Raw genomic sequence first — 13,392 nt, 5'->3', positions numbered from 1 at the left:
CATTGCTGTCAGATGGCCATCTAGCCTCTGTTTGAAAACCTCCAGAGAAGGAGAGCCCCCCACCTCCCGAGGAAGCCTCTAACTCTCAAGACGTTCTTCCTAATGTTTAGCTGAAACTCCTTCTGATGTAATTTCAACCCGTTGGTTCTGGTCCGACCTTCTGGGGCCACAGAAAACAACTCCGCCCCATCCTCTAGATGACAGCCCTTCAAGGACTTGAAGTTGGTTATCATATCACCTCTCAGTCGTCTTCTCTCCTGGCTAAGCATACTCAACTCCTTCAACCTTTTCTCATAGGACTTGGTCTCCAGGCCCCTCACCAACTTTGTTGCTTTCCTATGGACACGTTTCAGCTGGTCTATACCCTAGGTCCCCGGGTCCTACTTGGTGGTTGGCATCCCTAGTCCGGGCCCAAATCCCATCCACCTCCCGTATAGGTCTGGGGTCATTTCAGGCTCTTAACAGCCTCCCTGGTTTTGCAGATCCAGACCAGGAGTGAGAAAATCAGGAAAGGTATTCAATGGCTGATGGGTTTGTCTGATTAATACAAAGTAAAGGCTTGAATTCACCTACAGATCCCCACATATGCTAGGGTCCTTGTCGAAGTGTGGGGGGGGAAACCCTTGCGCTAAGTGAAGCATATGGCATGCCATTTTTCCACTTGCACGAGACGTGCAAGCAATTTCTGGGCACTATTAGAACTGAAAGCTGTAGATGTTGCAGAAAGATCTCACGCAAGCGGAACCGTGCTAAATCTGTTTTCGCTTGTGCCTTGCTGGATCTAAGCTGATCATTTGATAGTCATAGGAATGCATCAGAAATTCTCGTCCAAATTTTCTTCTGGGTTTCAGAGTTCCAGAAGGCCCAGCTTCGTTTCTGAATTCAAATGAACACATTAAAAACCCACTCGTGTTCATTTCTTAATTTGCAAAGGTTGGACTATGCACTGTGTATGTGCATTCTGCACCCCTATTCAGTTCGTGTGCATCTTTCCCCCGTGTCTGTTTTGGCTGTGCACATCTGCATGAATAAAAACACCACACGCACAAAAAAACCCATCTTGCCCTGACCGGGCAAGCCCAAATCTTGTCAGATCTCAGAAGCTAAGCAGGGTCGACTCTGGCGAGCACTTCGATGGGAGACCTCCTTGGAATACCAGCAGTTGGGAGGCGGGGGCAGGCTTTATTCAGCCACCTCTCTGAATATCCTCCAGGCCCCCAGTAGACGTCAGTCACCAGAGGTCTCCATGACTTCCAGGTGCACACACACTCACTCACACACAGGGGTCATTTCCTGCGGGAGCGCACAGGAACGGAGCTCCGGCAGTAAGGAGCCCAGGGGGCGGGCACACACAACAAGCCCCACCCCCTGCTCCCAGCAGCCCTCAGTCAGAGCAAGAAGCAGCCAGGTAAGTTGCAGAGCCCCCCCCATCCCGCCTTCAGGTACAAGCTCTCCTTCCTCTGTGAGGGCAGATCTGTGTGTTCCCCTCCGCCCCATAGCTAGCAATCCAAGACAGTCCAGTGGCACCTTTAAGACCAAGTTTTATTCAGGCACATTCCCCCCCCCCCAAGTAGCTAGCGATCCAGAACAGTCCAGTGGAGCCTGAGCGGTAGGTGTTGCCTTCTGACACACTTCTGGTGATGTCACGGGGGGTGGCATATGCAAATAAGTTATGCTAATAAGTTATGCTAATAAGCTCCTGCACCTCTTTTTCTACGAAATGACCCCTGCTCACACACACATACATGTGAAAAATACCAAAAAAAGCAATCTTGTTGTGACTACGGAATGGAGTGTTTTAGTAATGCACATACACTGGTAAAACACTGCACTAAAAGAATCTTGGTGCGCCATCCTGTTGCTTTTGCAGTGCTCTGTTGATGCACTCGTGAACCTCAAGTAGGTCAAAGTGACGTCACAGATTAGGAAGTGAGGGCTGCAGCAAACCGTACAAACCCCAGAATTATTTTTTTTGAGAACGTTTTCCAGTTCGACAGCATTCAAGGAAGCGTCAGACACAGCGCAGAGCTATGATGAATGTCAGTCCGCATAACTACCACGATGCTGTAGCAGTCAGTGCAGGATGGCGATATTTAGCGGAATCCAGTTTCTTTAAAACCTCCACTTAACTTTTTTTAAACAACCCCCCACCACCACCACTTTCTAGTCCTTAGTAATGTCTGTGGGCTGAAATCTCAGAAGTAACCAGGGTATCTCAATTAGTTTTCTAGTGGGCTTGTGTTTTTTCCTCAATTGTGTAATACATTTATTGCCTAACAAAAAGTTTTTACCGGAATTGGTTGTGGGGTTTGGGTTTTGGAACCGCAGTGCCGCAAATAACTCCTTTCCAAATAAATGTTGGTTTGATTATGAGGGCCATGTCCTAGTTTTTTTACTTGTGCCTTTCCACCTAGGGATCCCTGGGAATTGTGGGCTACAGGTCTCCCCAACCAAACTCCTTTTCCTTTGATGCAGTCTTTTTCTTTGCTTAGGCACCGCAGTGGCTCAAGTGGCTAAGACTCTGAGCTGCAGACTGGAAGGTCTGTAGATCAGCAGTTCGAGACCCGAGTGCCGCATGACGGACCTCTGATTCCAGCTCCCGCCAGCCTAGCAGTTCGAAAGCAAGACATTGCAAATAGATAAATAGGTACCGCTTCGGTGGGAAGGTAACAGCGTTCCGTGCGCCTCGTCATCTACTCATGCCGGCCACATGACCGCGGAAACGTCTTCAGACAGCGCTGGCTCATCGGCTTGGAAATGGAGATGAGCACTGCCCCCTCGAGTCGGATTCGACTAGCTTTCGAGCAAGGGAAACCTTTACCTTTTACCTTCACTTTCCTTTGCTTAGATTTTGCTAACTCTCCCTTTATTTTCTGCCCCTTAGGAGTTGTCTGGGGAGCCGTGACCCCTATTGCGGCTGGACTCCCGAAGGCTCCTGTATTTTCGTAGACTCAAGCACCAGGTATTTCTTGGCAAATATCCTTGTATCATTATTTGGGTGGGAAACGGAGGCGAGCGAGAACTTCCGTTTCTTTCGAAAATTCGTCTCGAAGTGCGAGGGTCTAGAATCATGGTCCTTACAGAGGTGGCCCCGGCAGGCTTCAGATCTCCAGGCGGAGGAATATCTCTGGACTCTGCTACCTGAGACCATTTAACTGGGGATGCTGCAGCTTGAACCTGGGAGCTTCTGTGTGCAAAGCGGGTACCCTGCTATGGGAGGGGTAAGGACGCCAGCCGCCAGGGGGGGCCTGTGAGTCTCCCGGAATTTCAGCTCATCTCCAGACTACAGAGATCAGTTCCCCTGAAGAAAATGGATGCTTTGGACGGTGGACTCGCTGGCATTGTAGCCCACCAAGATCCATGTCCTCCCCAGCCACCCTGGGGAGCGGGGAATTATTGTCTTGTCATCTCCGGTTAAGAGAAATGCATTGGCAAAGATTTATGAACATGACCCCCTCGTGGTGGTGGAAAGTGCCATCACATTGCAGAATGGTGGAGCGGTTGAGAGTGGCACATTCTCATCCGGAGAACCGTAGCCCACCAAGATCCATGTCCTCCCCAGCAACCCTGGGGAGCGGGGAATGATTGTCTTGTCATCTCTGGTTAAGAGATATGCATTGGCAAAGATTTATGAACATACTGTCCCCTCGTGGTGGTGGAAAGTGCCATCACGTTGCAGAATGGTGGAGCGGCTGAGAGTGGCACATTCTCATCCGGAGGACCGGGGTTGATTCCCCGAACCGGGTTTGATTCCCCACTATACCACTTGCAGCCTACTGGGTGACCTTGGGCCAGTCACTGTTCTCTCAGAGCTCTCTCAGCCCCACCTACCTCACAGGGTGTCTGTTGTGGGGAGTGGAAGGGAAGGTGATTGTTAGCCGCTTTGAGACTTCTTAGGTAGAGAAAAGCGGGGTATAAAAACCAGCTCTTCTTCTTCTTCCACAAATCTATGGCTTGTTAGTTCCTCCTCTTTCTGGGACTCCAGCAGAAGAAGAAGAGATTGGATTTATACCCCACCCAAGGGACTCTCAGAGCGGCTCACAAACTCCTTTCCCTTCCCCTCCACACAACAGACACCCTCTGAGGTAGGTGGGGCTGAGAGAGCTCTGACAGAAACTGCTCTTTTTCAAGAACAGTTCTGACAGAACTATGGCTTGCCCAAGGTCATCCAGCAGCTGCAAGTGGAGGAGTGGGGAATCAAACCCGGTTCTCCCAGATTCGAGTCCGCGCACTGAACCACTACACCAAACTGACTCAGGACGTTAGCCTCAGAACCTGTTTTGCTTCCTGATTTAGATTAATAGCAGTAATAATAATAAAGGAGAAAGTGCTTTTGAGCGTGTGCCGAGCCCGTGGCACTGGCAGTACACCTCTTCCTATTGTAAGCTGTAGAGAAAAGCGGGGTATAAAAACCAGCTCTTCTTCTTGGTGATTCAGTAGGGTTTTTGAGTCAAAAGGCAAACAGAGATGGTTTGCCATTACCTGCCTCTGTTTCTTAGCCCTTGACTCCCTTGGCGGTCACCCATCAAAGTACTCACTGAGGCCGACCCAGCTTAGCTTCCAAGATCTGATGAGATAGGCCTAACCTGGGCCATCCAGGACAGGGGAAATCTTCCTTTACAACCCTTTCTTACACCAAGTCAAACTAATTGGTTGGTCCGTCTACCCCAGTATTGTCCCCTCTCACTGGCTCCAGCCTCAGGCCTTTATCAACCCTGGCTACTTTTAATTGGAGACGTCAGGATCTGAACCTGGGACCGTCCACGAAGCATGTTCCACAACTGAGGACTGAAAAACATTTGGGCAAAAAGGGGTCTTCAGAGATCCTCCACCTACTCCTCCATTTTGCGGACCAATCCCACTCGCCAAATCCATTCCTTTCTCTGACATTCTCCAGGCAGTTTGGTGTAGCGGTTAAGAGCGGCGGACTCGAATCTGGAAAGCTGAGTTTGATTCCCCACTCCTCCACATGCAGCCAGCTGGGTAACCTTGGGCCAACTACAGTTCTCTCAGAGCTGCTCTCTCAAGGACCTCTCTCAGCCCCACCTACCTCACAGGGTGTCTGTTGTGGGGAGTGGAAGGGGAGGAGATAGTAAGCCGCTCTGAGTGGAGGGCAGGGTATAAATCCAAACTCTTCTTCTTCTTCTTCTCTCTCTTACTCTCTTGATCTGCCTGCAGGGCCACGTTTGAGCAAGACACTGCAGGTGGGAAGACGTCTCACCTCGGCGACTGCGAAGGTGTGTGTTTCTCCGTCGACGTTGGCAATGTAGCAAACAGCCCCCTTTCTAGTGGAGCATCCACATGTGCAAGGGAGGGGGAAGTGACCTTTGGGACATTGGTGGATGCAACCGGTGCGGCATCCACGCATTGCTGGATATTGCACCGTTGTTCTGCTGTAGCCATCGTTTGCAACCGGGTCAGCTTATCCACACACGGGATAACCCAGTTGCGAATTAATGCTATGGCACGACAGCAGGGTAATACACAGTGATGCAGAACAACTAGATTTGAGTCCAGTAGCGCCTTAGGGACCAACAAGGTCTTTAGGGAATGAGCTTCCGAGAGTCAAAGGGGGGCTTCATTAGATAGTTTTGACTCAGATGGATGTCAGGCAACTTTTATTTATTTATTTATTTCATTTCATTTATACCCCGCCCTCCCCGCATGCGGGCTCAGGGCGGCTTACATAGGCACAGTAGTGCAATAAAATATAACACGATTAAAACAATTTAGGCACCCAAAGTGCGATAAAATTACACAATTAACCACTTAAAACACAATTCAATCCTACAGGATGCATCGGTAATTAAAATACTCACTCATTGTTATATATCACAGTGAGGTCAGAAGAAAGGGGGGGGGTGCCATAGGCCGAGATGTCCCAGATGGCTAATCAGCCCACCCCGACGGCACTGCTCTGCAGTACACGATGGTGGTAATAGTGGCGGCGGAGACTCCTACTCAAAAGCCTGGTGGAAGAGCTCCGTCTTGCAGGCCCTGCGGAACTGTAAAAGGTCCCGCAGGGCCCTGATCTCCCCCGGGAGCTCATTCCATCAGGTAGGAGCCACCACCAAAAAGGACCTGGCCCTTGTGGGAGCAAGCCTGGCCTCTTTAGGTCCCGGGGTCACTAGGCGGTGTGACCCCGACCGAAGTGCTCTTTGGGGCCTGTATGGGGAAAGGTATGCCTCAGGTATGCCTCAGGTGTGCCAGACCCTGGCTATGTAGGGCATGTAGGGCTTTGACTCTCTCGGAAGCTTTAACTCTCGGAAGTTCGTTCCCCGAAAATATCGTCGTCTCAAAGGTGCTGCTGGATTCGAGTCTGGCTGTTCTACTGCTGACCGACAACAGCCGCCCTCTGAAACGACCCAATGATGTGTGGATGTCGCCAGGGTTGTTTAAGGATGTATCCTGGGTGATCGGATCAATGGGGCTGTAATCTGGGATTTCGGTACTGGGTGCAGGGGCAGGTGAACCATTAAGCAGACCGGGCGCGTGCTCAGGGCACCAGGGCCAAAGGGGGCACCACAAAGTTGGGGAAAGGGTGAAAAGCTTACTTTGTACAGGATATTGTGTTATCATATAAATATATTTTTGTATTGCTGCAACCTGCATTGTATATCTGGTCAGACAGGTCAACCACTAAAACAGACTGGGTCAGTGTGGAAAGGAGGGGGGGCACCAAGATTGATCAGTGCTTAGGGCACCAGTGAGCCAGTTTGGGGTAGTGGTTAAGTGCGCGGACTCTAATCTGGGAGAACCGGGTTTGATTCCCCACTCCTCCACTTGCACCTGCTGATGTGACCTTGGGTCAGTCACAAGCTCTGGCACAGCTGTCCTTGGAAAAGAGCAGTTTGTGTCAAAGTTCTCTCAGCCCCACCCACCTCACAGGGTGTCTGTTGTGGGGAGGGGAAGGGAAAGGCATTTGTAAGCCGCTCTGAGACTCCAAGTGAAGGGCGGGGTATAAATCCAATCTCTTCTTCTTCTTCTTCTTAATCCGCCCCTGACTGGGTGTCATACCAAATGTATGACTCGGATTTTCTCAGTGACAGCACCAGAGGTGTGGAATGCCCTCCTCCTTGAAACTCAGCTGACACCTGTTGTGTTTGTTTTTAGGATATGGGGATATCTTTTTTTTAGAATCTTTCTTTTTGCCCCTGGCTTTTGATTGATTGATTGATAGATAGATAGATAGATAGATAGATAGATAGATAGATAGATAGATAGATAGATAGATAGATGGATGGATGGATGGATGGATGGATGGATGGATGGATGGATGGATGGATGGATGGATGGATGGATGGATGGATGGATGGATGATAGATAGATGATAGATAGATGATAGATAGATGATAGATAGATGATAGATAGATAGATAGATAGATAGATAGATAGATAGATAGATAGATGGATGAGAGAGAGAGAGACAAGAGAGAGAAAGAAAGATGAGAGAGAGAGAGAGAGAGAGATGAGAGAGAGAGACAGACAGACAGACAGACGAGAGCTAGATACATAGACAGACAGACAGATGAGAGAGAGAGAGAGAAATCCACCCTCTGAAGGTTGTGTGTGTTTTTTTTAATTGAACCGCTGATTTTACTGAGGACTGTTTTACTTCTGAGAATTTCAGTATTGGTACTTTATCAATTGTTTAAATTGTTCTAAATGAATTGTTTCTTGTAGCTGCCTCAGGCAAGGATATTGGAGAAGCGGGGGGTGAATGTTCTGAATAAATAAACAGAGGTGGGGACAAACTGGAGGCTTTGAGAAGGAGCCTAGCACTTGGTTAGAACAAAAAAGTAATAGATATAGAAATGTGCGAAGTTTGCTGTGCGAGGGATGAACCTCAGACAATGACAGCCTGAGATGTGGCATTGCCACAGAAGGGTAGAGCAGCCAAGATGGCTGCCATTGGCCAGGCTGTTCCGATTCTAAAGAGGAGCCAGGTCAAAGGGCAGGCAGAGAGGTAGAAAGTCATCATTGGCTCCTAGCTGTGGTGACTGAAGCGAGCCTCCATATATAGAAGCAGTCAACCTCTGAATCCCAGTGCCAGGAGGCAGCATCAGGGGAAGGCCTTGGCCTCTATGCCCTATTGTTGGCACTTCAGAGGAATGGGTTGACCACTGTTTGAGACAGAATGCTGGACTAGGTGGACCACTGGTCTGATCCAAAGTGTCTGTTCTTATGTTTAGCTGGTACATCAAATCACATATTGTTAGCCAACAATGCACAGTTCTCTGTTTTCCTTCTTCTTCCTCCTCCTCCTACTCCCCAGGGCTGGTGACTGAAAGCTTTGTGGATGAACCAGACGGGCTGGTGTCAGTGAACCTTCTGGTAATCTCCTCGGTAGCAGCCTTCGTTATCGGGGCCGTGATATCGGGCTTCAGTGTGTGCTGGTTTATCGGGCACCGCGACCGGAAGGAGATGGCCCGGCGCAAAGACAAGGAGAACATCCTATCCCACAGCGAGTCGGTGGTGAGCGTCAGCCGGCTGGGTGAACGGCACGCCCGGGGCCCCGGCGGGCAGCCCGAGAACCTGCTAGCACCGCTCATGCAGAACGGGTGGCCCAAGGGGCTCATCAAGGTTAGCCAGCATGACCTGGATTCAGGGGTCCTCCCCACCCCGGAGCAGACCCCACTGCAGCAGAAGCGATGCCCGAAGCCCTGCAGCTGGGAGTACAGCCACAACCTCATCAACGCTTCGATACGGGGTGGAGACCCCCCATCCTCCGTCATCCTCCTCCATGCTGGCCACACTCCGGTGCCCCCACACCACTTGTCTTCTGGCCGCGTTATCCCCATCTCCTGCCACTCCATGCTGATGGACCAGGAGCTGGAGAGCGAATCAGGGGACCTTCCGCTGGACATGCGCTATCTACCGGTGAGTGGCGGAGAAGGACCCCGGGGAGTCCAGCAACAGCTGCAGCAAGCCCCAAATTCACACCGGCCCAGCGGGACGCGGAGCTCCTATGGTGGCGAGATGCCCATCACGCCGCACGACAGCCCCGACCGGCGACGGGTGGTGTCGGCCCCGAGTGGGGAGACGGGGGATTCCACTCAGTGGAACCCCGACAAGCTGAACTCCAATAGTAACAATGCTGCCAGCAAGGCGAATGCACATCTCAAACGCACCCACACTTTCAACAGTGGGGAAGGCCAGGTGGCTTACACCCGGGCGCAGAGGGCGCCCACGCTGGGCTCCCAGCACACCCTCACAGACTTCAGCCACCTCCTGAAATATGGTGGCCTCGAGCGGACTGCCTCCTCTGTCAAATAGGGAGCCAACCGGGAGGCGTGGTCTGGCTCGGTAACCTCCCTCCTCGTGGAAGGGGTGGGGTTTCATGACAGAAAGGAGGAGGGGCGAAGCAGGAAAATGAAAAAACACAAAACGAGAGACCCTGGATCCCATTTTGGGAGGGACAGTGGCAGGAGGAGACCTGGACCCTCCCCCTTCCCGGCATGTGGATTGTTGGGGAGAGGGGTCACCAAAGAGGCGAAAGGGGGGACCTCTTGTGTGTGTGTGTGTTTGGGGTTCTCTCTGTCCTGGCGCTTCCTCTTTGGACTCTTCCTGGCCTTTGCGATGCTCCTCCTTTTTGAGAGGCGGTGGGGCAGGGCCGGCGGGGATGGTTGCCCCTCCTCCTCCTCCTGCCAAACGGTCAAGAATCAAAGATTACGGGACAGGATTTTAGCTATGATTGTGAAATAATAGCAAAAGGAAAAACGGAAAGAAATTGGTTGCTAGGGAGGTTTTGGAAAGGCTGCACACAAGGTCTGGAAAGGATTCGGGGCCGACAGCTCACCTGGCTTTGCCCCCCCCCCCATTTTCTTCGTACTGTAACAGCTAGTACTTGAGGGGTTGTCTCAGGCGGTGGAAGGGGTTTGTCCATCCCTGGCCCTAGGAAATGTCCTCAGTCTTGTTTGTACGATTCTGGTGTGTTGCGTCCTCAAACCTCCCACCTGTCCGCACACACACACAGATCCCAGACTGCTCAGGGGCACTTGGAACTGGAAGGGCTCACGAGCTGAGCGAAGGGGCGCCCCCTTTCACGGGAACGGGTCCAAGGGAGAATCTTTCCTTGCAGAGCATATCAAAGGCTCTCTGTTTTCTCACAGCTCTCAGAACAGGGGAAGTTGACAACCGGGGTTTGTGTCTCCCCGGCCAACATTTAAACCAGTTGGAAGCGATCCGCTTTTTTGCAAAGACTCCTGGGAATTCATGCCCCCCTAGAGATTCCTTGGAGAAGTTCTGTCCCTGGGTTTGCAGCTCCGTTGGTTTAGAAACAAGGCAACAGCTTCAAACGGGTTTAAATGGGTAGCGCAGACACAGAGGGCTCATTCAGTATCGACTTTCCTTTGAGGAAGTACACGCAACCTCCGAAGTAGATCTCTAAACGGAGGGGGGGATCCATTTCCTGTTTGCCTCTTTTCTCTGTGGCTTGGACCTTCTGTGTTTATGGCCTTCCGTCCCCTTTCTGGGTGGGAGTAGAGGATAACTTGCACACACTAGGAACAGATCGGTAGCAAGGAAGGACAGCGTTAAGGTTCAAACGTGGCACCTTCGCTGAACTGGAGTCTCATCCGTCCTGATTGTGGCCCCTGTCTATGGGCCTACAGAAATCATCTCTGCAGAATCAGAGATGGAGCCGGTAAATTGTCTGCTCATACAGCCGAGGTGGAATGTTTCTAAAACCACTGGCCTCTAAAGGTATAGGGCTCCCCCCAAAAAATAAAAAATTTAAATTGTTGAAACATTTCAGTCTTGCAGCCAAAACAGTTTGCTTTTGGAGTATGGAGGTTACCTCGTGCATCTCTGCATGAGTCACTTTGCACAGGCGTGCCTTCTGAATGGAAGAAGGCAACCCCAGACTCATACAGAGACACAACAGGCACACTTCTGAAGACAGGAAATCCCTCTAAGTTTCCACATCTGGGGTGATGGAATGATCCAAACACAGGGATACGTCTAAAAAAAACCCCACCCTCCTGGGAAGGCTGGTTGCAACCGGAACAGCTGTTCACACAACACCGTTAGGTCTGCTGCCACTCTGTACCGGGAAGGCTGAAGTATTCCAATGGCATACAGTGCACTGATGCGACGTAATGACCCTCCACAGTAGGAGCTGACAGGGAGGAGGGGAGGACAGGGCAGGGAGTTTTGCAGAGATGCAGCGGGGAACCTCTGTTGATGGGTAATTGGGAATCGCGGGAGACTTTAAGTTGTTTAAATCCCTTTTGGGGGGCAGCATACAGTGTGGGGATTTTGGATCTGCCATCAGAAACATCGGTATTGTTGGTCCACATGGGGAATTCCAAAATTCTTTTGTTGGCTGGTTGGAGAGGGCAGGGCCACGCCTGCATTTATATCCCGGAAGACTCCGAGACCCAGCCCAAAACTGAACTTGGAGACAAACCCAGAGACACCCCCCCAACACACAACATGCAGACCCCCAAATTCTCTTGATTGTCTATTTCTCAGTAACAATAATACAAGCTATTAAAACAAGACTCCCCACATTTCATTAGGTGAACTGAAATGGTTTATTTACCCCTATTTGTTTTCTGGCTGGTTCGGTGTTGGTCGCTTCTCCCGAAGCATTCTGGGAAATGTAGTTCATTGTAGTTCATTGCGAGGCCAGAAACGTATTTTTTTTTCCCCCAGCAGGAAGGGGTTTGAGCGAGTTCATTGCGAGGCCAGAAACGTATTTTTCCCCCCAGCAGGAAGGGGTTTGAGCAGGCCCTGGCTTTAAATCTCCCCCTCTGCCATAAGACACCTTTAAGCCGTTTCACAGTCCCACAGCCCCTCTGTCTGTGATACAGAAGCGGTGAGCTTCCTGATTTATCCTGCAGTGTTGTTATAAATGATTATAGGCAGGGCTATTTTGGGGCAGGAACGGAGTTCCGGCTGGCTCCTGAGTTGGCCACACCCAGCAGGAACTCATTAGCATAATAGGCCACACCCAACAGCAGAAACTCATTAGGATTGGCTACAGTAGGCGTGTGTGGCCTAACATGCAAAGGAGTCCCTGCTACAAAAAAAGGCCCTGGGTTTGGACCACAAACAAGGTAAACAGAATAAGAAGCAAAAGGTGGGTGTGGCTGGATGACCACACTTTTGGCAACACGGGGCTGTGGCCTAATATGCTAATGAGCTGTGGTGGCAGGGTGTGGCCTAATATGCTAATAAGTTTCAGCTGTTGGGTGTGGCCTGTTATGCTAATGAGTTCCTGCTGGGCTTTTTCTACAAAAGAAGTCCTGATTATAGGTATCTGAGTAGGCCCGAGAACAAACTCAAAAACGACGTTCACTGGACCAAAGTAGAATATCATAACACGGGGAGCAAGCTTTCGGGTTTCATTGAACTCTTTCTCGGGCTGGACATTCCGAACAAAAAGAGAAGAGGGAAAAAGATATTTCGGGGCATGAGGGAGGAGTCCCTAGCCTGCCTTCTGTAGGGTCTGAACGTTGTTTTATCCCCTCTTTTTCCTTGTGGGGCTAGCCGTCCGCCTGCAGTCTCTCATGGTCCGGTCCATTCTGTTCCCCTCTGTGTTCTAAAGCCTCCTCGCTTCCCCCCACATGTGTGAACTAGGCCTTAACTTAGTCTTGCCCAGTCCCCCCGGGGGCGGGGAAAACCCCGCCCAAGAGGGCCATTTTCCGCCGCCGGCAGATCGGGCCCCGGGGGGAACCCCACCCCGACGTGCACGTCACGCCACCACGCTGGGGGCAGGGCCACGGTCATCCGAGGGAAAACTCCCCTGCTGCGGCGAGATTCGGACTTGGCAACCCTGCCTTAACTGGGTGCACCACAAGGGTCAAGATGCATCAGAGATGCAGCGAAGCGGCCCCCAGTTCTCCCTAAAATGGCCCTTCTCCTTTTGAGAACGTAAAAGTCAGTAGCGTGTTGGCCGTCAGTCCTGTTCAAACGCAACACAGGCAAGTCCCTTGTAAGGCACTGAACAAGTAACCAGTCCATTTGAAAGTGGTATAAAATGGCAGGTTTTGTGATTTAGGCAGCACAGGCAACCTTTCCTCTATTGCCTCTGAGGCACGGGTAGAGTTGTCTACTCCAGTTTGGAAATTTCCTGGAGATTTGGGGGCACTGCCTGGAAATGGTAGAATTTGGAGAGGGATGTGGTGTCACTCTAGGACTTCCATTTCTCCTAGACTTGGTGATGTACCATAGAGTCCGCCTCCAAAGCTGCCATTTTCCCCAGAGGAAATTGTCCCTGTCATATGGAGATCAGTTGTGATCCGGGGAGCACTCAAGACTAGGGTTGCCAAATCCATCTTCCGCCCCCAGCAGGGGACTTTGGGGGCATTCTGGGAGGGGGCGGGGCATCCTCGACATGATGATGTCACATTGGGGACGTCCGCCGCCCCGCCCACCCACGCACTC

The 13,392-nt window shown here is 51.1% G+C and overlaps 1 protein-coding gene across 1 annotated transcript in view; it reads left to right on the top strand.

The window, feature by feature from the left end:
- Positions 1-9,312, top strand: part of LOC107121420 (semaphorin-6B-like) — a gene marked incomplete at its 5' end in the record, with an annotated part of 14,385 nt that extends 5,073 nt beyond the window's left edge. Inside the window, 3 exons of the mRNA XM_015424332.1 lie at positions 2,885-2,962; positions 5,179-5,237; positions 8,276-9,312. Coding sequence (XP_015279818.1) covers positions 2,885-2,962; positions 5,179-5,237; positions 8,276-9,276 — 1,138 coding nt within the window. The remainder of the gene's footprint in view (positions 1-2,884; positions 2,963-5,178; positions 5,238-8,275) is intronic.
- Between the last annotated feature and the right edge of the window lie 4,080 nt (positions 9,313-13,392).

Source organism: Gekko japonicus, unplaced genomic scaffold (genome assembly GCF_001447785.1).
Source record: "Gekko japonicus isolate JY-2015 unplaced genomic scaffold, Gekko_japonicus_V1.1 scaffold3645, whole genome shotgun sequence".
In the NCBI taxonomy this organism is placed as follows: domain Eukaryota; kingdom Metazoa; phylum Chordata; class Lepidosauria; order Squamata; family Gekkonidae; genus Gekko; species Gekko japonicus.
Note: the sequence above shows the minus strand (reverse complement) of the source record. Positions and strands in the feature narration are given on the sequence as shown.